The sequence below is a fragment of the Coffea arabica genome, chromosome 8c, assembly GCF_036785885.1.
Source record: "Coffea arabica cultivar ET-39 chromosome 8c, Coffea Arabica ET-39 HiFi, whole genome shotgun sequence".
In the NCBI taxonomy this organism is placed as follows: domain Eukaryota; kingdom Viridiplantae; phylum Streptophyta; class Magnoliopsida; order Gentianales; family Rubiaceae; genus Coffea; species Coffea arabica.
The window spans coordinates 32,222,850-32,248,331 of NC_092325.1; the positions used below are offsets into that span (position 1 = coordinate 32,222,850).

The window sequence follows — 25,482 nt, forward strand, 5'->3', positions numbered from 1 at the left end:
TTTGAGTCCCTTTTTGTGTACTAAGTATTTTCACTCATCTCATTCCTTTTTCCTTTTTAAAAGGTGGGACACTTTTACTTGCTTGTCTAGGGAAGTAACTAGGAGTATTTCTTTTCTTAGCATGGAAATTCCTAACTTTCAACCATGCACTTTCGAATCTCTGTACTTTCTCTAAATCTTCAATAAATGTAGAGATTTGGGCTGCCGCTAACCCCTCCTGAATCTCCACATTAAGTTCTTGCACAAAACATTTTATCCTTTTCCGCTCATTAGTCACCAATTTCGGAGCATATTTAGAAAGTTTAGTAAATTTTCTTTCATATTCAGCTACACTAAAAGCTCCTGTCTCAACTTTATGAATCCGCCCTCCCTTTTCTCTTGAACCAATGGTGGGAGAAATTTTTCATTAAACTCTCGAGTAAAGTTTTTCCAAATCCAAGGGGTCTGTGCTCTTTCCCATTTTCTCCTTATCACATCCCACCAAGCACGTGCTACACCCTCAAATTGAAAGGTAGCAAAGTTCACTCGTCTCTCCTCAGTATAGTTTAGGGCGGCAAATATATTGGTCATTCTCTCTAACCAGTTCTCCGCTAATTCAAGATCAGGTCCTTCGATAAACTTAGACGGAGAAAATTTCAAAAATCGCTCCAAAGCCCTATCATCCCCTTTATCCTGAGTCCCAGGTTGATTAATAGGTCGTTGACCTTCTCGCTCTACTAATCGCTCTAAAATATCCATCATGCGGTTGATGGTAGTAGTCACCTGGTTACCCTCTACGTCCTTGTCCTTGGGTCGATCCAATGGCCGATCCTTGATCGTCCCCTAGCAGTTGGGTTTGCCTAACCTCATGCCCCCGACCTCTACCTCTCCTTCGTCCATCCATGATCTTAGTTACGCCTAAATGCAAGAATAAAATTAGTTATATGAGAAAATATTTAAAATACAAGTCAATGCGGAAAACATTTGAAATAACGATAATTAGTATATATTAACAATTAAAGATCCATACAAGATCAGTAAGTCATGGGGCATTTACAAAAATATAACACACATGTGCCACAAAAGTGCAATTAGACATGCAATAGACACCAAGAGCTTTACAAGCGTCACCCCAACTAATTCTAGTAACAAAAGTCAAAAGTCAACATCCTAATTTAGTTCGCATCCGAACCACTAGTTTGAACATTCTCCTCCGGATCCTCCTCGAAAGGTTCCTCCTCAGGAGTGCCCTCACGAACCGGGCTCCCGATAGCCTCTATTGCCTCCTCTATCAATATGGTGGTGTCGGCTAAAATTCCAGCGGCCCGATCCTGGATTTCTCCAACTACTTAACCAGTCGAATTCTAGTCCTCTGAAGCTCAATACCAGCAGCCCCAACTCTAGTCCTCTCCTCTACCACTATTCCCTCAAGCTCAATGATTCGAGCACCTTGGGCATCTATCATAGCGTTTAGTTCCTCGATCTCTTGAAGTAAGGTTTTGTTGGTATTCACCAACCATCGACGCTCATCGTCAAGGGACAATACTAGCTCATTAGGGTAGGTGTACGTCGTCCTACAGGAATAACGGGGAATCCTCGAAAAAGGTGAGTATCGGATACGAGATCCTCCACCCAGCACTTGGTAGCAAATAGACCTAAGAGACACCACATATCCATTAGCGTGTCCATTACCATTAGCAGCATGATTTTCATTTTCATTCTCTATCTCTACAGAACAACCACAAATTCTAGGTTAGAACTTAAAGTCACAAATTCGCTCAATATCAACTTAAGATCTAACTAAGTTATCTTGTTCCTATTCTCAAGAGTAAAGACTCTAAAACATCTTCCAAATAGATCGCTAAACCTAGGCTCTTTTCCACCAATGCAGTTTAAGAAACTCTCAAGTACCAAGTCTCTTTAACCACTGGAATATAATAGATTAATATTCAAGTGAATTTCAAGGTCTGGTATCCTAAACTTTTGACCTAAGATACACTACAAAGATCTGAAATCTAAGATCTGATACTAACTGTGACGCCTTCACTTCTCCCAAGGGCGAACCAAAGGTATCCGCGGAACGCCTGCCCAACTCTCGCCAGAACTCAATACAATTCGATTCAAATTTAAAGATAACAACCAAATAATAAAAGTCGAAACGAAAAAAAATCGCTTTCTTAAATAAATATTCAAATCTTACAACACAAGTTCTCAAAAGTACATCATTTTTCCCAAAAGTACATTCACTAGAAGTTGGCTAATCAAATACCACCCAAAATACTAATCAAAAGTAATCAAACAGGTTTTTCCAAAAATTCTTTCCATTCCAAACTTCTGTTAAGGAAAAAAGAGCTAATGGGGTAAGTTGACGCTCAGTGAGGCCAAGAAAATATGCAAACACATAGTTCAAGTAATAATGGCATTTGTACGAGAAACAAACAAGGAAGTTCAAATAACTCATAAATAACATTAACACACTTAATAAGGATACAGGAGCTCTCAAGAGTTAGATACCATTTGCTTCGCCAAGGCTCGATCAAATACCTCCACGGGATGACACTCCGTCAAAATCGGGTAGGTATTAAGTACGTAGAACTCTACTTACTTTTCATTCCCGTTCACCGTTACACCCCCTGTCCTGGGCCCGCTCTTCTTTTATAAAAAAAACACTACTCCACAAGTATGCCAAGCGAGATTTCTTAATAGATCAAACTTACGATTATCTCATGGTTCACCGATCTTCTCGACCAAACTCATGCTAACTCGAGTCGCAAGGTCGGTCAATTGAGATTTAGGCGTCCTCCGATTACTATTATGAGTCGATAAGATTCACTCCAATCGGCAAATACAACCACAATTACAATTCGATTATAAGCAATTCAATTATATAGTCAAATAAAAGAGAACAAGTGCGATAAAGTACACACTCGACTCGACAATTGTAAATCACTTAATCTATAAGAAGCAATTCACATAATTGGCAATTATTCATACACTTGACACTCATCAATTTAAAATAAGTGAGTAAGTGCAAACAAAATCTTTAGTGGTCGGCTCTGAAATTCTCTTCAAGATCCTCTTGAGCGCCTAAAGAAGTAAAAATTAACTATCACTCACAAATACTTACAAACCCCTTGCCAAACAAGGAAGAATGTACACTTGCATAATATTAAGATAATATCTTAAAAGAGCGTTAATATCTCAAAAATCGAGATTCGAAAGTGAGGATTTAAAATCACAAGAGAAACTAGCATCCTCCATGAAATCAAGTTTAAAACGAGTTATCAATGTCAAAAGGAAATGAAAAGTTCTAAAAACTCAATTCCTAAGAAATCATGAATTTTCAGTTTTGCGCGATAAACTTGATAAAATCAGATCTTGAGTTTGGTACATCCAAAAATAGAACACTTTATACCGTTGGAAACTAAATACAAAGTGCTAAAAGTTCCCAAAAGACACTTTTTCAATGTTTCAAACAGAAAGCATTCATTTTTTAGTTCAAAGTTGCTGATTCAAGAAAGCAAAACAGAACCAGTCTTGGTTTTCGACGATGTTTGGAAATTCGGCAAAATTCACAGAAAGCAAGTCAATCTCTGAAATTTATAACACAATAAGAGTTTCAAACAAAGTTTCAAACACAACAAACGAAACTAAATTTGGAGTTTCAAGCAACAAAATATAATAGCTTAAAGTCGGTTAAATTTCACTATTTAAACAGTAAATTTCTAGATTTGAAGAGCAATCTTTAGAGCATCATTTGGATGTCAAAATGGTATTAAAATTACACCAAATTTGGTACATTTAAACTTTCATATGTGGACTATTTCTCTATCAAATTTTAGATAAAAACTCACGTGGGAAGGCAGTTAACGAAATGACTAAAATTCGTGAAATTTTTAAAGCAAATCTGCCAACCCACTCTTTCTTTCTTTCCAAAGGTTTTTGTCCAATGAAATCAATCCCAATTCACTCCATTTTTGAAACTAAGATTCCAGCAACATTCAATAAGCAATTGATGGTGAAATGACACTAGAATTTTCGAAATATAATCTCACAAAACAAGTTTGACCATTCGGCCAGAAAGAAAGGAAAAAGCTTCCAGTTTCCAGGTTTGTCGCGTTTTCGAAATCAAGTCATATCTAACTCTATACAAACTCAAATTGAAAATGTTGGTGGCATTGGAACTCCAATTCCACAATTCATCAGAAGATATCATTTTGAAAATATTTTCACAAGTGGGACAAAATCAAGCCACAAAACGCAACTTCCAGTTTCATTCGTATAAACAGTCAAAATAGAACAGATAACTTTGCCGACTCACTGCAGTTCACTCAAAACGAACCAGTAGAAGATTTTTATACCGTTAGAAAGCTATGAATGTCTAGTTTTGGATGCCATAAACGACACTTGATTTTGACTTTTGTACAAAGAGTTACATTCAAACAAAGAGCTACTGTCCCGACATCCTGATCACAAATTCCAGATTTCTTCCATTTTCGAAAACCCTAGTTTTGAGCAACCAATTGAAACGATTTTTAGAAGGCACATTCTACACACAATATACAACATATATCTATCAATTTCACAGTCATCCAAGCATCAAAATTTTTGGATTAAAACAGAGCAACAATGGACAGAACTTTGGCCAGCTCACTAACCAAAATTTTTCCAACTTTCTCTCCATTTTTTAACCGTAAACCTTTCATTCATCACACAAACAACATTAACCAAGCAGTGAATTCTCAAGGCAGCTACCTACAAGCCTCCTCAAGAGCGATAGCCTAGAGATTAAAGCAAGAAATGAAACGCCTCAAGTCCGCTAGCCTATTCCTTGCTTAGGGACCCATGCCATCTAACCACTAAACTTTGATTAAATGGAAAGATTTAAAGGAGATGAGGGTTACCTCTTGAACTCTTGAAGAAACCAGAATTTTTTTCACCAAAACTCTCCAAAAAAATCCACAAGATGGTGCCTTTCTCCAAGCTAGAACTAATCTTCAAGTAGTATGTAATTTGAGTGAGGATTTTCAAGTGAAATGGAAGCAAAAATTGGAGCAAGTGAAGAGAGCTTTCTTCCTTGCCTTTTTTTTCTAGTTTCGCCGACCAAAGAGAGGAGAGAAAGAGTGGTTTGAGTTGTGTGAATCTTGTCTTGGAAGCTTAAAGAAATTGTGGCCAAAAACTTTGCAAAAGTCAACTATGAATAGAGTTCGAATAGTGTTTCGTTCCACCACTTTTATCTCTTGTTTGTTGTACTAGGGCATTAATCCTTCAATGTAATTCCTTTAACACTATAATTATTCACTCTTAGTAGTCTAGTATTAATTTCTCAAATCTCCACTTAGTCATTCTGATGCGAAATACGCGAATTTCCGATTCGCGTGCGATAAATCAAAAATTTAGACTCACTCATCTTTAATCCCTCAATTAACTTTTCTTAGTCTACTATTGATCATTCTTAATTTTTCAAGATTATTGCACTTTCGGATCGAATATTGCCTTGAAAAATGTGTACTCGCTATTTCTCACTAAATGAACCTCCGAAAAATTAAATTTGCTAACATGACGTTTTAAAAATATAAGTGAGACATTGTTCCATGTAAATGGATTTAAAATGATTGAAATAAATTATTTGGAGAAAACAGTTGAATTAAATAAGCCAATAAAATAAGATAAAAATAAGAAAATTTTTCGGGTTCTCACATAAAGTCAAGATTGGGACTGTTCCAGTAGCTATTATTTACATGATTCAATACAAGGTTATGAATTCAGCATTCAGGATATGAACCCTAAAAATACTACAAAAGGGAGAAACAATCTTATTCCAAATAGATCTAGCTAGATCTCGAATCACTGTCTCAAAATCTATCACCTGAAACCAGATCACACTCCTACAAAACTGGATACTTCCTAATGTAGCACCAACAGAACCAAAACAAAATACAACAGTCTCAAACATTCGACAGTTTGCTTCTGGAACTGTCCAAATCGAATTCGATACATTAATGAGTTTCAGGGTATTATCTTTCTTTTCTCCATGGGTGAAGTTCAGCCAAAAAGCCCTTAGTTAAGTTTGGTACCCGAATTCAAAAACTTAGGAAAAACAGTAAATAGCCTAGACAAAGACATTAATCGTTGCTATTCTGCTGATGTTTTTCCTGCAATCTTTTACCAAACTCAGAAATGTAACATTGGAGGTGGATTCTCAACACTCCCCTTCCAAAAAAAAAAAATGTGTCTGTGCGCTCATACAAGCATAAATGTGTACATGTATTCAGCATAATGTGGTGGTAAGCCTAGACTCTCCAAATGCAAATCCGTTACAGTAGGTGTTTGCATTTGTACTGTGTTAGTTAGTCCTTGAATATTCTTGGGTCTCTTCTATTTCTGCTGCTGGTTATTTGCAACCGATTTTGCTGGTATCTTCTCATGAAACTTCTTTCTTGATCTGTATTTCACTTTCTGAAATATTTTTCTTTATTTGTTTTTGTTTTCAATCCTGGTTTTGGACTGCTAAAGAAATGGTCAGTCATGGGAAAGCTTCATTATTGAGTGAAAACTACTCTTGTTGGCTTTTGGAATGGATGGTTGTACTTCACTTGTGGACAACGGGACAGGAGACCTGTGATCCAGCACCAAGGAAGGTCATTGGGAAAATGCGGAGAACTAAGTTGCACATATGAGTTATTTTTTTGCCAGTTATTTTAATGTATGCAGCATATCTGCATTTTTTCTTTTTGGTAAGTTTAGAACGTAGGTTATAGTGATAATGATTTCTTTACATCGTCTGGAGGAAATGGAAAAGGGGTTAGGAATTGTGGGAAAGATTAGTTACATTTTTTTATTACTTTTGTATCTTTGCTGGTATGAGATCGATATGTAGGATTGATGGTTCTTCAAGAGGGGTATACACAAGCATGACTTGGTTCACCGGGATTCATGAACTTGTGTGTAGTGCTCCCGAGAAGATGTCAAGTGAACGTTGTATGATACTGGAACTTTTGATTGTCAAAGTTCATTTCACTTGTTAGAATTGCTTCCTCAATAGTGTTCTAAATCATATAGTTGGCACACATATGTATATGCTCTAATGATTTCGCTCATAATTCGCCAAGTTCCTAACACAGGATCCTCTCTCTAATGATCTCGCACAAGGTAAGCAAGTTGCAAGTAGAGAATAGAAGGCATTGGATTATATATTCTTTTCCTCTTTCTTTATGAGTTGTAGATTGCCTCAAAGGTCATATGTCATCATATCAACGAAGTCTGGTCGATCTTAGGCGAGGTAAAAATTTTACAGGCAAGAAACATTTCCAGCCGAGTTCCTATAAATTGTAACGTAATGGGATCGCTAGTAAGCTGCTCAGTACGTTTCATAGGCATCTAAACAAGGGAATCGTAGTACAATAGTATACGGTTTGGTTTGCTTTCTTTTTATCGAAGAATCATGGGTTTGCTGGGATATGAATACACGTTCCCATTCTCCATCCGTCGCTAGTGTTAATTCCATACTTTATAGTAGCACAACACAAAAATACAGGCGTATATGATACAACAGAAATCAATGCCTGAAAAAGACTACGTCAAGGCAGGAAAAGAAGCATCTGGAATACCAGCCAACTTTATCAGCCTTGAGAAGACTAAAATTTCAGTGCTAAGGCCAATTCTGTTCAAGCCTCAGAAGGCATTTTCATCAACTAACTACTATCCGAGAAGGCAAATAACCACTCTGTTCGGCAAAGGAAATTTTGATGCTTTAAAGTGGGACAAATGGCTTGCTACTGTTGAAATAAAAAGTACCCATTGGCAAATTATATTATATTCTATTAGGCCTGTTCTGCTTCAAGGGATATCTTTGTGTATTTCTCAATCCTTTGATAGAGTTATTTTCCTCAATGTTAGCAGATCATCGGTCAATTTTAGTTCATAATTTGACTGTTAAAAAAAGCTATAACTTCGTAACTTTGTAACTAGCCGTAGATAGACGAATTCAATGAGGTGAGGGACTAAATGGTCATTTAGCTTATGCCGGGCCACCCAAGTCATAAGAAGGGTATATTAAAATTATACTATATCACTACTACTGTTTATGGTATACATGAATAGATGTGCGTGCAACTAACTAATAAAAGAAATTTGTGTCACTTTTTTTGAATATTTGAAATCATTTTCAAGAGAATTGGTTTTATGCTGTAGTAGTAGATATGTAGAAAATTCACTAAAATATAATATATAAATAAATAATTGTTTAGTAGTAATTCGTAACCATAATTGATAGTTGTTAATAAATAGAGCGAATTGTGCGAAATGTCACTAAACTATTTCAAAGTGCCGGTTCTAGTTATTAAACTTTTTTATTAGTGCGAAATGTCACTGAACTAGTAAATCTGTACCGTTTTGGTCACTCCATATATTTGTGCCGTCAGGAGAGACGGAAATCAACTTTTTGAGGGGCAAATTGATCTGCACAACCTTAGTGGGAAAAATTTCATCTGGTAAGTGAAGGGTTAAACCGTGGGGCTTTGGAATGTTGGTAAAATTTTTGGGAATGTGGACAATGACAGTGAAAAGTATCAAAATTGATCCATTCTTCTCACAGTAATCAGCGAGAAGAATCAAAGAACCGGCAAAAGACGAAGATTAGCAGTGAAGAATCGGTCATCGATGGCAACAAACTAGGTGAAAAGACAAAGGGATGAATTCATTGATCCGTACACATTATACGATAAGAAATATTACAATCCGTACACATTTGCATGATTAATGGTGTTGTTTGTGTTTTGAGTATAAAGAAGTATTTAATCAGAGTTTTTATGTGGTTTAGGGTTTGTTGAAGTGATCCGGTTGTTTAGAAAAAGACATAAGAACGATTGACTTCCCTTTTTGTCATATAAGTGGGTTGCAAAGGGTCCTACAAGAACCCTCTATCTTGTAATTTAATCATAAAAAAATAAACTTTTCAAAATACAGTTGTCTGATTCGGGTTAATTAACAAATGGGGGTTAAGTATTTTTATAAGAAGAACAGCATGTATGACAATAAAAATGGTGATTAACAAGAATCGTGTTGTTTGCCTTTGTTGTTGTTGCAATTCCTGATAGACCCGCATTTTCGATTAAACTCCACCACGGCAGTAAAATTGAGGGAGAGAAATACAAGAGTTATGTGGGTAGAGAGATTGATTATTTCGATCTTTGCCATGCTGATTTTATGTCGATTCATGAAATAAATAAAATGGTGGGAAAGTGTAGGCACAAGGATACCATGTTATATTATTACATTGACCCTAGAGGGGATTTGAACCATGGACTAATGGAACTTCAAACGGATGAAAACATTAGACAATTCTATGGTTGGGTTAATGAGTACAAGTTGATGGAAGTATACTGTCATCAGTTAACAGTTAAGGAAATATATGAGTTGCAGAAGAAAAAGGAACTGGAACAGTTATCACAGACAAAGAGTTCAGTGGTAATAGAGGAGATCTTGGATGATGGTGAAATTCTTACACAACAGGCAGCAGCACCTCATAGACAAAGAAAAGGAGTCCAAGCTAGTAGATCAGTTGCAGCTTTAGAGTGGACACATGACCATGCTGGCGAAGATGAAGATTTATACCAGAATTCTTCTAGGAGATGTGAGCAGGCCAACAACAATACACAGGAGTCCGAGCCATAAATGCATAGCCAAGCTGATAATGACCCAACTCCATCAAGTCAGAATAGGAGGGACAATGACAGTTCCAGGAATAAAAGAAACGGTGATAGGAGAAAATCTCGTACGTCGGAGGCCCTTTGTGGTGCTGCAAAAAGAGTTACAAAAGAAAGTGCAGCAACTGAAGGTGTATCAAATAATGGTGCTACAACTGAAGGTGCACAAATGGAGGTGCAGCAGGTCAAGGTGCATCAAATGGAGATGCAGTAGGTGAAGGTGCAGCAACTGAAGGCACAGCAACTGAAGCTGTAACAGAAGCTGGTGCAGCAACTGAAGCTGAAGCATTTGAAAATAGAGAAGGTGCAGCAACTGAAGCTGAAGCATGTGAAAATAGAGAGGAACACAACCCACTATTAGATGATATTGTGGAAGGGGAATTAAATAGTGATCCAGATTCAGAAGATGAAAATGTTCGAGTGAGATACACTAGTTTCAATGCTAGCAGAGATGGAACAGATCCTTATTTTCATGTTGAGCAAAAATTTGGAACCAAAAAACAGTTCAGAGATGCTCTCAGAAATTATGCAATTATGAGTAGAAGACCTGTATACATGTATACAAGTGACAAAACAAGAATGAGAGCTAAATGTGTAGATCCGTGTAAGTGGTATATTTATGCTAGCCACGTTCCTGCTTTGGGTACCCAAGACTTTGTAGTTAAAAGAATTTACGATATCCATACCAATTGCAGCCATGCTTGGAGAAACAAAAACATGACATCCAATTGGGTAGCTGACAAATTTGAAGAATCTGTTAGATCCAACATGAACATGCCTGTTAGGCAATTGTGACAGAGTATAGATGAGCAATATAGCTGCGAGATCACAAGAAACAAAGGTTACAAAGCACTTGCAATGGCTAAGGCTGCTATCAAAGTGTCAGCATCTCAGCAGTATATTGATGTTGGGAGGTACACAGCAGAACTACAAAAAACTCACCCTGACACCACCATAGACATCAAGTATTCACCAAGAGCTGATCCTGAAAGTAATCCCAGATTCATGAGATTCTACTGCTGTTTAGGACCATTGAAAAAGGGATTTAGAGAGGAATGTAGGCCCCTTATTGCTCTTGATGGCTATCACACTAAGGGGGCATATCCAGGGCAGTTGTTGACTGCTATTGGGGCAAATCCAAATAATGGTTGGTGGCCATTAGCCTGCGCAGTTGTTGAGAAGGAGGCTCGGGAACAATAGCTTTGGTTTTTGAGTTTACTGATTAATGATCTAGAAATACCAGCAACTAGCAGTGAATACACTTTTATTTCAGACCAATAGAAGGTTAGGAGTACTGTTCTTTATCCTTATAGCATGTATTGTACAGGATAATTTTTGCAAGTGACTAAACTTAGAACTCTTTTATAGGGTCTTGATAGTGCACTGCTGGAGTTATTACCAGAAGTTGGCCATAGATATTATATACAACAAGAAAAACACCTTGGTGAAGTGGTTAAAGAAAAATTCTGGAGCATTGCAGCAGCATCAACAGTAGAGTTCTATGAGGCAGCATTGGAAGAGCTTAGAGCATATGACCAGCAAGCTCACGCGTGGGTCAAGAGTGCTACACCACCTCATCACTGGTGTAAGGCTTTTTTTCCACTTCACATGAAATCTGACATGCTAGTTAATAATTTATCAGAGACATTTAATTTTCATATATTAAATGCTAGAGAGTTGCCAGTGATTGGGATGATTGAGTGGATTAGACAATTCATAATGGAAATAATATCAAATAGGGTGTATTGGATGAGAAAATGTAGTGATCCTGTGGGACCAGCAATAAAGGCTTTGATTGAGGAGAGGGAAAAGTTTTCTAGGAAGTGGAAGCCAATATCAAATGGGAAAGGGGGTTACCAGGTTAGGAGACCTAGAGGGGAACAATTTGCTGTGTACTTAAGAGACAGAACATGTACATGCAGGTTGTGGCAAATTAGTGGGCTCCCCTACTGCCATGCAATTTCTGCCATTTTAAAAATTAGTAGGAACCCAAATGACTATGCCGATCAGTGTTATAGTAGAGATCTATTCTTTCAAATATATGAAAATGTACTATATCCAATTAGTGGAAAGTCTCTATGGCCTCAGAGTGATATTCCCATATTAGATCCTCCACTTGCATGTGTCCAACCTGGTAGGCCCAAGAAAGCAAGAAGAAAAGATAGTTCTGAAAATAGAAGTAGTGTTCATGTGGGAACGGATAATGTGCAAAAATTAAGAAAGCATGTGATCATGCACTGTAGAAGATGTGGTCAGGCAGGCCACAATGCTGCAAAAGTGTTTCAGAAAATAATGGAGGTGAAGGCTGCAGTCAACCTGCTCCAGTTCCCAAACATGCTAGAAAGTTAAAAGGCACCAAAAATGGCTCAAGCATAGCACATGGAGCTAATTCTCAGGAGCCTGATTTTGTTCATGTGGAAGTTCAAGGATATTCTTCAAGTTGTGCCAATTCTCAGCCACATGGAGCTGAAGAGCAAGCTACTTCATATAATGACACTGGTTCATATGCTGAAAGTAATGCACAAGCTGCCACTAATAGTACGAAAAAGCAGCAGATTAGAAAGACTAAAACACTTGTAGGTGTAAAATTTATTTCTAATTTTGTTTTTAATTTTACTATGGCAAATAGCTTTCGTTAATATTTATTGTACTTGTGTATAGGTGAGGAGACTTAAGCCTATCAATGATGCCGACCAGTCTACTACAGCGGCTAACAAACAGTCTCTCCATTCAAAGAGAAAGCTGTCTGAAATTGACAAGATAAGTATCAACACCAATTATGAGTACTTGGGCAAAGAACCTCCTTTCAAGATTGGTAAATGGGCTGGAACATCAAGGAGCAATAGAAGTGGAAGTGGAAGATCAGATTAAAGGACTTGTTTGCATAGCTTTTGTTTGGATGTATTCTATGTCTAGGACAATTCCAGATTATTTACATGTGAAACACGGCTAACTTTGTTGGCAGTTGTTTGGAATGACAGTGACAATTATCTCTTTTGTAAGGCAGTTGTTTAAAAGTGTGCATATTCAATCTCATTTTGATGGGTCCAGTGGTCTTTTGTTGTATTTGGCTTTATATGGATGCATTTGTGAGCTACTTTTCTTTTGCACCATCCATATGTTGGAACTAATACTTCAGTCTTTTATTCATAAATTACAATCTCAAACATCCAAGGTGTAAACAACACCAACCAAAATGAAGTGTATATAACAACACTACAACCTCAACAAAAATGCGCTGTGTATTAAAACATTTGACAGCACTGGTTTAGGATTTGAAGTACAACAATACTCTAGTAGCCATCAATTTGCAGCCTTCCAAACTTCTGTCCCTTGTTAGGGCCCCAAATCCACATTGATGCATTAACAATTGTCCAGGTTATAACAAAAAGAACAATGACCATTTTTTTCCCATTCTTTCTTCCAAGTTTCTCCTTCAGATTTTTTACTTTAACCTCCAGTTTCTCAGCTTTCTTTTGCAACTTGAGAACTTGTTGCCGCAAAGTTTCGTTCTCGGTTTCCAATCTATTTATTCTTCTTAAAAGACTGGGTATGACTTGTTTCGAACACTCACACATTTCTTCATCATACCAATTCCAATAACCACAGCCATCAACCTACAAAAAAATTATCCAAATTCTTTTTAGCCGATAAATGTCTAAACAATTAAACATTAACCTAATTTAACGAATTTCCTATATCTTCACACACTTATCTCGCCATTAGCACATTCAACATATCTCCTTGCCGGGTTCCTATCAGTCCATGAAGTCTTCAAATTGGTTTTACTGCCATAAGAGCAGGTCGGAGTTGTTTCCTTGCCTTTTCCTCTCATGAAGCTTCAACACATTCCCAGCAAATTGCAAGTCGGAGTTCTTTCCTTGGGTATTCCTCCAATGAAACTTCAACACATTCTCAGCAAATTGCAACTTCGTATATTGTCCCTCCTACTCCATATTTGCAGAAGAAATCTATTACAGGATAAGGGTTTGCACTTCCTAATTGAACTTGCGAGTTGTTTGACATTTGAGAGTGATTTATGGTGGAGAGTTTCAAGGAAAAGGTTGTGTAGACGAATTTACCCCTCAAAAAGTTGATTTCCATCTCTCCTGATGGCACAAATACACGGAATAACCAAAACGGTATAGATTTACTAGTTCAATGACATTTCGCGGTAATAAAAAAGTTTAGTGACCAGAACAGCACTTTGAAATAGTTTAGTGACATTTCGTACAATTCACTCTAATAAATATTAAGGTTCTCTAAATAAGTTGAAAAACAAAATAATAAGAAATACATATTAGTTGAAAGGACATAAAGTACCATAAAAAAAATTTACACCAACACCTCCTTTTCCATTTATATATAAAAAAAAATAATATATGCAGTAGTAAATGTAGAATATATATAGTATATACAGTATGGATTATACAGGGCAGAAATTGTAGTACACTTACATTTTTTTTTCATTCGTCAATCCTAAACTATCTTAATCTAAGGGGAAGATCCAATTGGATCTAGAGAGGTCAATGGGAACTGAATCACCATTGGATCAGACGGGTGCGTATCACACCCGTCTGAAATTTTTAAAAAACTACTTAATGTGGCAATTGGTGGGTCTTAAATGGCTGGTGGTTTAGTACGCTTACATTTAGATATGCATAGGGAGGAATAGCCATATGCATATAGCATTTCCCTGTACTAAACTAAAGTATTCTATACCTTCCTGGATTACAGTAACCCAAAAAAAAAAGAGTAGCGCAACTCCCATTTTTTTGCAGAGTCTAAATCGTGTAAAAGGAAGTGCAAATACTAGGGTGCATTCGATTTGAATCGAGTTCAAATAATGCATAACTTGAAATTGACTCAACATAAAATATTTGATCTGGAGTTCGACTTCAGTTTACCTTATTGGAATTCAAACTTGATTTTAAGTTTAATTAAATCTAATCGAGTCTTATTAATCTCTATTGAATCCATTCAAGCTCGCATAATAAAAATTAATATTTTACATATAATTTTAAATAAAGAATATAATTGACATTTTACAACAATAAAAAAATATATATATATTATAAAAAGCTTGATTAGGCATGTTGATCCTTCAAGTACAATAATTTGGAACTCGATTTGTGAGATCAAACGGACAACCCAAATTCAAGTTCAAACTCGATTAAAGTGAGTTCGAATCGAGTTGTTGACTGAGTAGTTTGCGAGTTCAAGTTTAGATATTTGATTTAGCATTACCCTTAGTGAAAACCAGTGAGAAGGTAGAAAGTGAGGTTTGTCATTGTTGGCTCGTGTCAGTGTTACTAATTAGCATTAAGTTAAGTGTTTATCTCACCTTGGTAATTGATTTTTATTTTCTAAACCTATAGTAGTGTACAACTGCTAAAGATACCACTGTTGATGCGTTTGATTGCACTCTGACCGGTTCAACCAATCAAATTGCAAGCTGATCATGCCATCGCTTCGATTCAATGAATAATTCAAAAAATAAATTGAACCGATCAAACACGATCGAATCGAGTTTTTTTAAAAAATTGTCATTATAAAAAAATTTAAAAATAAAATTATGTTTTTTTAAATAAGTATTTCAGTTACCAAAACAATAATGCAATGACTGAAAGAAATGAAAAAAATTATCCTCGTCACTGTATAGCATTGTGCGGCAACAGACAGGTTAAAATTTAAAAAAAAAAATTCTCTTTTCTCACTGCATAATATTGTGTGATGACTGAGAGACGTGTTAAAAAGAAAAAAAGAGGTGTCAAACTAAAGTGTTTGACACTTAAAAGAAAAAAAAAACGTTCCCCACATTTGATTGGAACAGGTCCTGAGCACCCCCATTTTTGAGATAATTTTTTGAGATAATTTTGAGAAGTTAGCCCTTATTTTCTTGTATTTCTTTCATTTTCTCTCGTTACTTATTTTTAATTTTCTTTTTACTATTTCAAAAATTCCAAACAGGTTCACTAGTCGCATTGTTAATAATACAACCAGAGTATTTATTTTTTTTTAAAAAAAATTTCTGATTCTTTTAACTTTTAGTGTCCATGTTTTAGTAGTAGGATGATGTATATATTTTTCAAAAAATGGGATGTTGAAGGACGTTATAGCCGGACGAGACAACCCACCCCTTGTTGCGGCGCTCTGAAGATACAGTAGTAGGAGGAGAAGAGGTAGAGTAGCGAGAGAACAAAAGTAAACAAAGAAAGAAAGAAATGAAGTAAGATGTTGATGGGATCGCACCAGCAACGACAACAGCGACGACATCAGCCGCAGCAGCAGCAACAGCAGCAGCAGCAGCAAAATCCCAATCATCACTAACTGAACCCCCAAATTACATCAATTAGAGTGAGACATCATCCCCCAAACCCCCATTTTCCTCTTTGCTCTTCCTCATCTCATCTCATCCCTTCTCATCCGTGTTAGTTGTGCTACTGCTATTATTCATATTCCATCAACCATCCCATTCTACTCCCATCTCATGTCTCCAGCTCTGTATTTCCCTCACGTTTCACCCTTCTCCTTCCTCTAGTTGCTACTATTTCAGGTAAACCTCCCTCCCTTCACCTAATTTGATTCTCTCTCTCTGTCTCTCTCTCTCATTCCTTTTGTTACTATTATTATTATTATTATTATTATTTTACCATTGTCTTTGCTTTCTCATTCTCCATTGGTTATGCCCCCGATCTTTGGCTGTTTCTCTCCTTTTTGCTCCAAATGGTGAAGTGGGTCTGCCTTGTTTTCTCGATTTGCTGTCAAAGTTTGTACTTTTGTTTGAGGTCTGCCACTATGAACTGGATAAATGTATGCCAATTTACATAGCTGTCTGTTATGGTAGGGATGTCAAATTTAGGCAGTTTCTCCTTGAATTATTTCTCGCTGATTTGCATTCCTGGACTGTCCAGAGCTCAGAATGACTCGGTTGAAGCTTTAACGGTGGAACGGGAAAATATACAAAAGGAAACCCTAGTGGAGTTGTTACTTCTTGGTCTGGTAAAAGGGCTGCTACCTATATATTAAGAAAAAATAGAATAAAAATTGTTTTATTTGGTTTGATCTAAGTCCCAGCTGTCTTACATCTCCATTTGGCCTTGCTGCTGACTTGTCTTTATTGATTTTGAAGAAAACGAAATGCCAATACTGTGTTTTATTGCGGTTCTTTGCCCTAGCTGTTGCTCGCTTCACGTTTGCAATATCTATTTGTGTATGTTGATTTATGCTTCTTTATGGAAAACTTTTGGTTTTGCAAAAGATGCAACAGTTGTTCCATGTGATCTACCCCTGATTATCACTAATCTATCAACGCCGTCGAGTTGGTGTCTTTTTCAGGCTTTGTTTTGTTGACTTTCCCTACTTACATTTGTCAAAGATAGTATGCATATATTAGAACATTCTTCGATGCTTGTTGCTTCCAAATCTTTCATATGTTTAGTATTTGTTATGGTATCTGTTGATTATCTGTCTCTATCCGCCTTCCTTTAACGTACTCTTTTGACCATCTCTATATTATTTCTTTCAAACTCATAGTGTGCTTGTTTGGGGTTTGTGTAGGAGTGTGTTGGATCAAATGAATGTAAATTTGTATTGAGATCAGTTTGTGAGAATCATAGTTGTGGCTATCCCCATGTAAATGATCTATTGGTTATAGTGTGGGTTGTACACTTTCATTGAAGAAACTTCCCTGAAATTAAATCCGGAATTTGAACTTTAAAACTTAGGTTTAAGTGTGAAAAGGGACCGATTGCAAGGGCTTGTCCTACATGATGTGCATTACTGTGAATAGGAAGTACACAAAATATTTTGGGACTCAAATTGCAAGAAAGAAAGTATTTGCTTCAACACATTCATCGTGCATTTTGAGATTTTGTTCTCAATTATCACTACCCTCTTATTTGGTTCGTGCTACTGAGATTTGCATAGCCATCCATTTTCTTCTTTGGATGAGGGAAAGCAGCTTCTGTTTCCACGTAATGATTGGTGTATGGTTTGTTTCTGAGTCAACTTGCCAGTTATTGTTATTGATTGCACACACCATAATTAGCGTGTTGCTCTTATTTCAGTAATTTTGTTGTGCATTCTGCAACATGAAGCATGTTTTTGACTGACAACATTTTCCTTGGCTCATATGGGGATATTAGATTTCACAGCCATCTATGAATGAATTGATGAGAGAAGAAGACAAGCGGATGATGATGATGATGGGTCATAGATCATAAACGAAAATGACTACTATTATATTTCATACAACAACAATGACAGAGAAGATGATGATGAGATTGCGACATTGTTGATATTGAGATTTGACATATGGGGAGGCCAATGGCAGCTATCGCCAAGCAGCATAAAACCACGGCCGCCAAGAAATTGCTGTTGCCCTGCATAATAGGCCTACTGGGTTTTGCTCTAATTGCAGATCTACTTTGGGCCGCCTCTTCTCCTTCTCCTGCCTCCTCCTCCTCCTCCTCCGCGCACTTCATCGTCATCTCCCATTCTCCCTTCCCCAATCACACCCATTCCGCTCCCGCTCCCTTCAAGGTCCCCCTCCTCCTCCTCTCTCTCACCTTTCCTTTTTTTTTATTCCCTCCTCTGCAAATTTCATATCTTTAGAGCAAACAACCAAAATAATAATAATAATAATAATAATAATAATAAAAAACTCATAAACCCTAACACGAATATTTAGCAGCAACACTAATTCTGGTTTTTCAGTATTTATATACCAAACCCCAGGTTGCTTTCTACTGCTACTGCTTCTGCCTTTCTTTCTTATCATTTTCCGAGTGTTTTATTTCCCCCTTGTGTACACTCTCATTTATGCAGGACAAGGACGCTGCCAACAAACATGTAAAGACCAATCAGAGGTTACTATCAGCTACCTTTTCTGATTTGCCAGCTCCCCTCTTGGAATGGGAGAAGATGGCCCCTGCCCCTGTCCCTCGTCTTGACGGTGCTGCCATTCAGATCGGCCATCTGCTTTATGTCTTTGCCGGATACGGAACCATTGATTATGTAAAACCCATTCCCACCTCTCCTTTCGTACTCTCTCTCGATTTACACCGAATATTTCCTACCTCAACTTGATTCACTATATCATCCCTTCATATCTCTCTGCTGTAGGTGCATTCTCATGTGGACATTTACAACTTTACCAACAATACATGGGGAGGAAGGTTTGATATGCCTAAAGAGATGGCCCATTCACATTTGGGTATGGTAACAGATGGGAGGTATATTTATGTAGTTACTGGGCAATATGGCCCTCAGTGTAGAGGGCCTACTGCACGAACATTTGTGCTTGACACACAGACGAAGCAGTGGAGCAACATGCCTCCTCTACCTCTCCCTAGGTATGAATGTTCCATTCCGCCTGGTTAGTTTTATTAATCTTCGATTTTATCGAGCTTTCAATTGATTTAGTATTTATTTCGCATGAATTTGTCCAAATGCCTCTTGTCCTGCTTCTATTTTGAGTTATGAATTCTCAAGTTGCTCTTCTTCGTTGTGTGTGTAAATTCTGGTATTTGGACTTGGTTTTCTTGGGGACCAAATATTTCTTGTCTAGCACATAATGTTGCCCTCCGTCTTACTTAATGAAGAGCATGTTTGAAGCTGCACCTTTACTTTTGAGTGCAAGTTGGGGGTTGAATGGCCCTCTCTTATGGTTGTTAAAATGAAAGATGTGATGTGATTTTCAGCATGTACTGAATTCACTTTCCACTAGGTGTATCTCAGAACATAACTGTGGTGTGGTTGTCGCTTCTGTACATGTCTTTGTTAAAGATTTACTCGGATAATTTCAGGTATGCACCTGCAACTCAACTCTGGAGGGAAAGACTACATGTGATGGGTGGCAGCAAAGAGAATCGTCATACACCTGGATTAGAGCATTGGAGTATTGCGGTAAAAGATGGCAAAGCTTTAGAGGAGGAGTGGCGGACTGAGGTTCCCATACCCCGTGGTGGACCTCACAGGTTTGTTTCCACTACTTACCTGGAATTAATTGTATGTCACGGTAAATAAAACAGTTAATCTGTTTGTGGGGATGAGAGTAATGGCGGAGAAGAAAGTTTGTTCGGGTTCTGTCTGTAAGAGTTCCTTTTTTTTCATTGGTTTATTTTCCAAAGAGGTTAGATTTCACTACATAAAAATTTAAGTTTGCATTTCGTTTCTTCTCTTATCTATACAATTGTGTTTTCCGTTGCTGGGAATTTAAATGTCAAATAATTTAGAAAGATCAGATTTAAACATGCAAGTGTTTGATTTGTAAAGATTTGAATTTATTAAGGAGTCTATTCTCATTGTAACGTGACCATTCTATGTTGCTTGAATTTCTGATGTAATTAGACAACAAAGTTTTCTTAGCTCAAATTTGGTTTCGCAACTGTATTTGTGGATGACTACTGTTTCCGTCAAGATATGCTAAAACAATGGAAGGTGAAGAACTTATCTCTGATATTTATCATGCAATAGGGCTTTATTCTATAATTGATGGAGATTTTCTTAAAAGAAATTAGAGAAAACACTAAGGACGATTCAGAAACACTAGTTTTTCAATTTGCAGTTGTAATTTCAATGAAATTTCCAGCACGAGTGAATGATCTTGTTGTTTCTGGTGTAAAAACCACATTCATGCAGGGCTTGTGTTGTGGTTGATGATCAATTGTATGTCATAGGCGGTCAAGAGGGTGATTTTATGGGAAAGCCTGGGTCTCCTATTTTTAAGTGCTCTCGCAGGAATGAGGTAATATACTTCTTTCACCTACATTAAGCACTTTTACTCGTGAAATGAAAAAAAAAAAAAAAAAAAAAGAGCAGCATAGTGCTTTATTCTTTTTCCAATTATGATTGTGGCAAGTGTCATTTTCTCTAATTGGACTTAATTTTTAATATCCCATGACATTGTTAGTTATGAGCTGATTTGTTCACTTCTTCTTTAGTAGTAGACTGAGAATTTTGTCTAAAGCAAAATGAATGTTTTGGAAACATCTAAGATCTATTCTAAAGTATGCAGCTTGAGACTCTTACAGGTTGTCTATGGTGATGTTTACATGCTGGATGATGATATGAAGTGGAAGGTCTTACCGCCTATGCCAAAGCCTGATTCACACATAGAGTTTGCTTGGAAAATTGTGAATAATTCAATCATTATTGTTGGAGGCACAACAGAGAAGCACCCTGAAACAAAGAAGATGACGCTTGTTGGAGAAGTATTCCAGTTTCAGTTAGATACACTGGTAAGCTTAGTGTCTGAAAAACTTGATAATTAATGGTCTAATGTTTTTGATGCTAGAAAGACGCATCTTCTCCATGGGCGAAGTTCAGCCAAAAAGCCCTTAGTTAAGCTTGTTACCCGAATTCAAAAACTTAGGAAAAACAGTATATAGCCTAGACAAAGACATTAATCGTTGCTATTCTGCTGATGTTTTTCCTGCAATCTTTTACCAAACTCAGCAGATGTAACATTGGAGGTGGATTCTCAACACCCCCCCCCCTCCCAAAAAAAAAAATGTGTCTGTGTGCTCATACAAGCATAAATGTGTACATGTATTCAGCATAATGTGGTGGTAAGCCTAGACTCTTCAGATGCAGATCCGTTACAGCAGGTGTTTGCTTTTGTACTGTGTCAGTCAGTCCTTGAGTATTCTTGCGTCTCTTCTATTTCTGCTGCTGGTTATTTGCAACCAATTTTGCTGGTATCTTCTCATGAAATTTCTTTCTTGTTCTGCATCTGACTTTCTGAAATTTTTTTCTTTATTTGTTTTTGTTTTCAATCCTGGTTTTGGACTGCTAAAGAAATGGTCAGTCGTGGGAAAGCTTCCTTATCGAGTGAAAACTACTCTTGTTGGCTTTTGGAATGGATGGTTGTACTTCACTTCTGGACAACGAGACAGGGGACCTGATGATCCAGCACCAAGGAAGGTCATTGGGGAAATGTGGAGAACTAGGTTACACTTATGAGTTATTTTTTTGCCAGTTATTTGAATGTATTCAGGATATCTGCATTTTTTCTTTTTGGTCAGTTTAGAAGGCAGGTTGTAGTGGTAATGATTTGTTTACATCGTTTGGAGGAAATGGAAAAGGGGATGGGAATTGTGGGAAGGATTAGTTCCATTTTTTGATTACTTTTGTATCTTTGCTGGTATGAGATCGATATGTAGGATTGATGGTTCTTCAAGAGGGGCACACACAGGCATGACTTGGTTCACCGGGATTCATGAACTTGTGTGTAGTGCTCCCGAGAAGATGTCAAGTGAATGTTGTATGATACTGGAACTTTTGATTGTCAAAGTTCATTTCACTTGTTAGAATTGCTTCCTCAATAGTGTTCTAAATCATATAGTTGGCACACATATGTTTATGCTCTAATGATTTCGCTCATAATTCGCCAAGTTCCTAACACAGGATCCTCTCTCTAATGATCTCGCACAAGGTAAGCAAGTTGCAAGTAGAGAATAGAAGGCATTGGATTATATATTCTTTTCTTCTTTCTTTATGAGTTGTAGATTGCCTCAAAGGTCATATGTCATCATATAAGGGTGAAAGCCGGGGTTCCACGTCGGCATGGTCGTCCACCACGTGGCAAGAGACGATTGGTTGGCAGGTGCTGGGTGTCCAGTTGTCTTTTTTTTGTTCTTCTTTTGTGGTAAAAAAACAGTAGAGTCCGGTTGTCTTTTTTTTTTTTTCCTTCTTTTTCTTTTGTGGTCAAAAAACGGTAGAGTTGTTGTTTGGTAATGGGTTGTTGGGCTCAGAGATTGGCCAATATTACAGTTGTACCCCTTTGGTGTTCACCTATTTACGTTCCAACCTGTTATTGTATCTATAGGAGTTCCCCTTTTTTGTTTCATTATCAAGGTGTGTTGGTAATGTGGCTTTGGCAGAAATTACGCTTCTTCTTTCTTCACCTTCCCACCGGAGCTCTATTCTATTATACCATACAGCTTCCTCTGATGAGAGCGGTTCAATTCTCAGTGGTGAATCGTGACTTTTTTTCACTGCCTCTTTCTCCTTCTTCCTTGCTATTTGACTTTCATGTGGTTGTGTATTTGTCGTACAATTTTTACCTAGACTATTTTCCCCCTGTGGCTGCTCCTGAAGCGGTGAAGCAGTGATTTGGTAATGTGGTCGTTGGGCTCCTAGCCCCGTTGATATTACCATTTTAGCACTTCGCTGTGCTCTTTTTTACGCTTGCCCTTTTATTGTATTTATTTGTTCTGCTGTTTTCTGGAGGTTGTATTGGTAATGTAGTCTTTATTGCGTCTCGCTTGCTTAGCCAGATAGTCGCCTTCTTGTTGGAGAAGGTGGGTGAACTGACTTTGTGTTCAGAAGCCGTACATTTCGTCCACTGTTTCTTTCTGTTCTTTCCCGAGGATTAGGTGCTTGCGATGATGAGAGCTGTTGGTTGTCCCCGTTACTTTTTCAAGTATATAGCTAATTGGTATGGTGGTGCCTGTTATGTTGTTACTAGTCCTTCTTATCGTTCACCACCCGGCAGTATCAGGTGAGCCCTTCTGCTCTTTTATGGACCTATTTTACATTTCCTTGTACGTTTCCCCCTTTTCTCTTCCAATCTTTGGTTGTTACCATTTCCATATCTTAAATTGCCTTGTGGATATTTTGCTACATATATGCTATTGTTTAGCTTTACTTTGCGTTATTTATTTATTGCATTGATTTCCTTTTCATTGCCTTAGTCGTTTCCCTCCGCATTTTGTCATAATTTTTTTGTTTATTTGCCTTGCTTTTATTGCTTTTTTTTTTTCCCTTCTAAGACATTACTTGTTCTGCTTTATTTTGTCTTATGTATGAATAGTTCTTCATTCACTGCTCGTTTCATGCTACAGAGTCACTGCAGATAGTATATCATACTTAAATATTGGGGTTTAGGTGCACTGCAATGCTTATTATAAAGGGTTGTTTTGCTCCCCTTTGAAGGAGAGATGGTTTGACTTCTTCACTTAGTCTTCTGCATTTAGTATTCTGATATCAAGAGAAACAAATGATTTAGATTTCTATGTGAGATGATGCTTTACAGAGATTTGGTGTGAAACAAAAGAAGAAGATTGCTTCTTTTAAAACCTCAGTTGACGTACTCACGCTTTCAGCAACACCTATTCCACGAACCCTCTATTTAGCTTTGACTGGGTTTTGTGATGCCAGGTAATTTTTGCTCATTAAAATGAAAGGTTTCAGGTGCTAAATTCTTGAGTAAATTCAAATTGATGTGAGTTGATATTCTGCTAGGTCTTTTTTATGATCTTTTACTTGATAGGTAGTTCCAGTCAATGTTCTATTAAACTAATTATCTCTAACCACTGCCTGGGCCACTGTTTGCTGCTTTGTCCTCAGGGGGTTGGGTGAGTCTTGTGTTTGTGTGAATAGGAGGAGCTGGTTTTTGCACTCTGTTGTTTGTCAATGGCGCTCCACTTGACTTTTTAACCATATGAAAGGATAGAAGTACCCCTATCTTTTGTCCCTTTACAGCCTGAGTGAAAATGGAGTGGTGTAATTACAAAGAAACATATGGGCTGGTGATATCAGCTAATACCATTTTGAATATGGAGTGGTTGTATAGACTAGAATATGGGCTGGTGATCTCAGCTAATACCATTTTGTTTGTGCAAGTTTTCTTGAATGTGATGTCCTTATTTTTTGATGTATATTTTGTTTCAACCTTTTGCAGTTTAATATCTACACCACCTCCTGAAAGAGTTCCAATAAGAACCCATCTTTCGTCATATTCTAAGGAAAAGATGATATCAGCTACAAAGTATGAGCTGGACCGAGACGGACAGGTTTTTTATGTGTTGCCCAGAATCAAAGGTGAATTGACTACATTGGCTTTTTTGTTATGACCTTTTTAAGATTTTAGACAGTCATCAGGAGATTTATGTCTCATGTGGTTTTAACTTTGAAATTTCTGAGCAGTTTGTATGAGTTTCGTAGATGGTGTTCAGTTACGCCTACATTTATTATTCATGGACTTGTGAACTATTTCATAGGGCTTGAAGAAGTCATGGAGTTTCTTGAAGAATCGTTTCCAGAGGTTGAAATAGCTATTGCTCATGGAAAGGTAATTCATTGCTTGAAGCGGAGAGCTAGACCTATGACCACTTCGCTCAGCATGGGTAAAATACAAAACTACAAAGCACCAAACCACTATGTAAGGACTGACACCATTAAGAATAAATTTTAGCAGCTTTGTATGAGGGAGACTTGAATTCAGTTAATCACATTGGCAAAGGTGGTTACAGAAGTTTATGATAACCTGCTATGTTGTTTGTTAAGTTTTGATATCTTATTTCCTATAGTGAAACAAGACAAAGAGGGATGCATATGAGGACAACGAAAGCACTATGAGCCACTAACAAAGTTCAAGTATAATGACTGTCTTTAGAAGGCACAGAACTGGAGATGGGAAGAAGATTAACATCACAGGGCCCCAGAATGTGGTTTTGTGAGAATGAAATGTCTAGATGCCATTGTGTGGAAAAATACACGATTATATGATGCCATGTAGTTTAGGATCTTCGGATTGAAGTATTGCGTGCATTTAATCCATCCACATGAAACAAACATTGTCCTTTTGAACTTTTGTAAATTCTGAATTCCTGCGTAAATAGGATCTATAGTAATTCAGATCTTGTTAATTATTAATAAAGAGTTTGGATTTTGATGGGTGGCAGATATATCTGTGCTTAGGATGGGTATGCTATAGTAAAACTTTTGATGCTTTTGGGTTTTCTCCAAGCAGTATATGCCATTACATTCTCTTATTTGTCTATGGCTT

The 25,482-nt window shown here is 37.2% G+C and overlaps 3 protein-coding genes across 5 annotated transcripts; all 3 read left to right on the top strand.

Moving 5' to 3' along the window:
* The first annotated feature begins 10,544 nt into the window (after positions 1–10,544).
* LOC140013475 (uncharacterized) lies at positions 10,545–12,557 on the top strand. Its single transcript, XM_072062768.1, has 4 exons — positions 10,545–10,871; positions 11,055–11,984; positions 12,083–12,262; positions 12,348–12,557. Exons 1-4 carry the CDS (start codon positions 10,545–10,547, stop codon positions 12,555–12,557), a joined length of 1,647 nt encoding a protein of 548 aa, XP_071918869.1.
* Positions 12,558–15,794: 3,237 nt separating this feature from the next.
* On the top strand, positions 15,795–22,003 carry LOC113706795 (kelch repeat-containing protein At3g27220-like). Of its 2 annotated transcripts, XM_072063048.1 has the most exons (9): positions 15,795–16,242; positions 16,601–16,688; positions 17,834–18,230; positions 18,516–18,704; positions 18,813–19,042; positions 19,496–19,666; positions 20,331–20,436; positions 20,723–20,929; positions 21,489–22,003. In XM_072063048.1, exons 3-9 carry the CDS (start codon positions 18,003–18,005, stop codon positions 21,651–21,653), a joined length of 1,296 nt encoding a protein of 431 aa, XP_071919149.1. In that variant the 5' UTR covers positions 15,795–16,242; positions 16,601–16,688; positions 17,834–18,002; the 3' UTR covers positions 21,654–22,003. The 2 variants fall into 2 exon arrangements, with proteins under 2 accessions (XP_071919149.1, XP_027084602.1); XM_027228801.2 differs by lacking the exon at positions 16,601–16,688.
* A 146-nt stretch (positions 22,004–22,149) lies between these two features.
* On the top strand, positions 22,150–25,379 carry LOC140013630 (ATP-dependent DNA helicase At3g02060, chloroplastic-like). 2 transcript variants are annotated; one of them, XM_072063050.1, is made up of 3 exons: positions 22,150–24,515; positions 24,695–24,765; positions 25,004–25,379. In XM_072063050.1, exons 1-3 carry the CDS (start codon positions 24,188–24,190, stop codon positions 25,004–25,006), a joined length of 402 nt encoding a protein of 133 aa, XP_071919151.1. In that variant the 5' UTR covers positions 22,150–24,187; the 3' UTR covers positions 25,007–25,379. The 2 variants fall into 2 exon arrangements, with proteins under 2 accessions (XP_071919151.1, XP_071919150.1); XM_072063049.1 differs by having other exon boundaries at positions 22,150–23,193; positions 24,376–24,515; positions 24,695–25,379.
* The last annotated feature ends 103 nt before the right edge of the window (positions 25,380–25,482 follow it).

Excerpts from the sequence above, each read along its gene's own strand:
- LOC140013475 (XM_072062768.1), top strand. The coding sequence starts at position 10,545 with ATGGCTAAGGCTGCTATCAAAGTGTCAGCATCTCAGCAGTATATTGAT. Across the intron at positions 10,872-11,054 it reads GCGCAGTTGTTGAGAAGGAG|GGTCTTGATAGTGCACTGCT; the intron begins GCTCGGGAACAA and ends ACTCTTTTATAG. Across the intron at positions 11,985-12,082 it reads TGTTTCAGAAAATAATGGAG|GAGCCTGATTTTGTTCATGT; the intron begins GTGAAGGCTGCA and ends GCTAATTCTCAG.
- LOC113706795 (XM_072063048.1), top strand. The coding sequence starts at position 18,003 with ATGGGGAGGCCAATGGCAGCTATCGCCAAGCAGCATAAAACCACGGCC. Across the intron at positions 19,043-19,495 it reads CCTCCTCTACCTCTCCCTAG|GTATGCACCTGCAACTCAAC; the intron begins GTATGAATGTTC and ends GGATAATTTCAG. Across the intron at positions 19,667-20,330 it reads CCCCGTGGTGGACCTCACAG|GGCTTGTGTTGTGGTTGATG; the intron begins GTTTGTTTCCAC and ends ACATTCATGCAG.
- LOC140013630 (XM_072063049.1), top strand. The coding sequence starts at position 23,078 with ATGATGAGAGCTGTTGGTTGTCCCCGTTACTTTTTCAAGTATATAGCT. Across the intron at positions 23,194-24,375 it reads TCACCACCCGGCAGTATCAG|TTTAATATCTACACCACCTC; the intron begins GTGAGCCCTTCT and ends AACCTTTTGCAG. Across the intron at positions 24,516-24,694 it reads TGTGTTGCCCAGAATCAAAG|GGCTTGAAGAAGTCATGGAG; the intron begins GTGAATTGACTA and ends ACTATTTCATAG.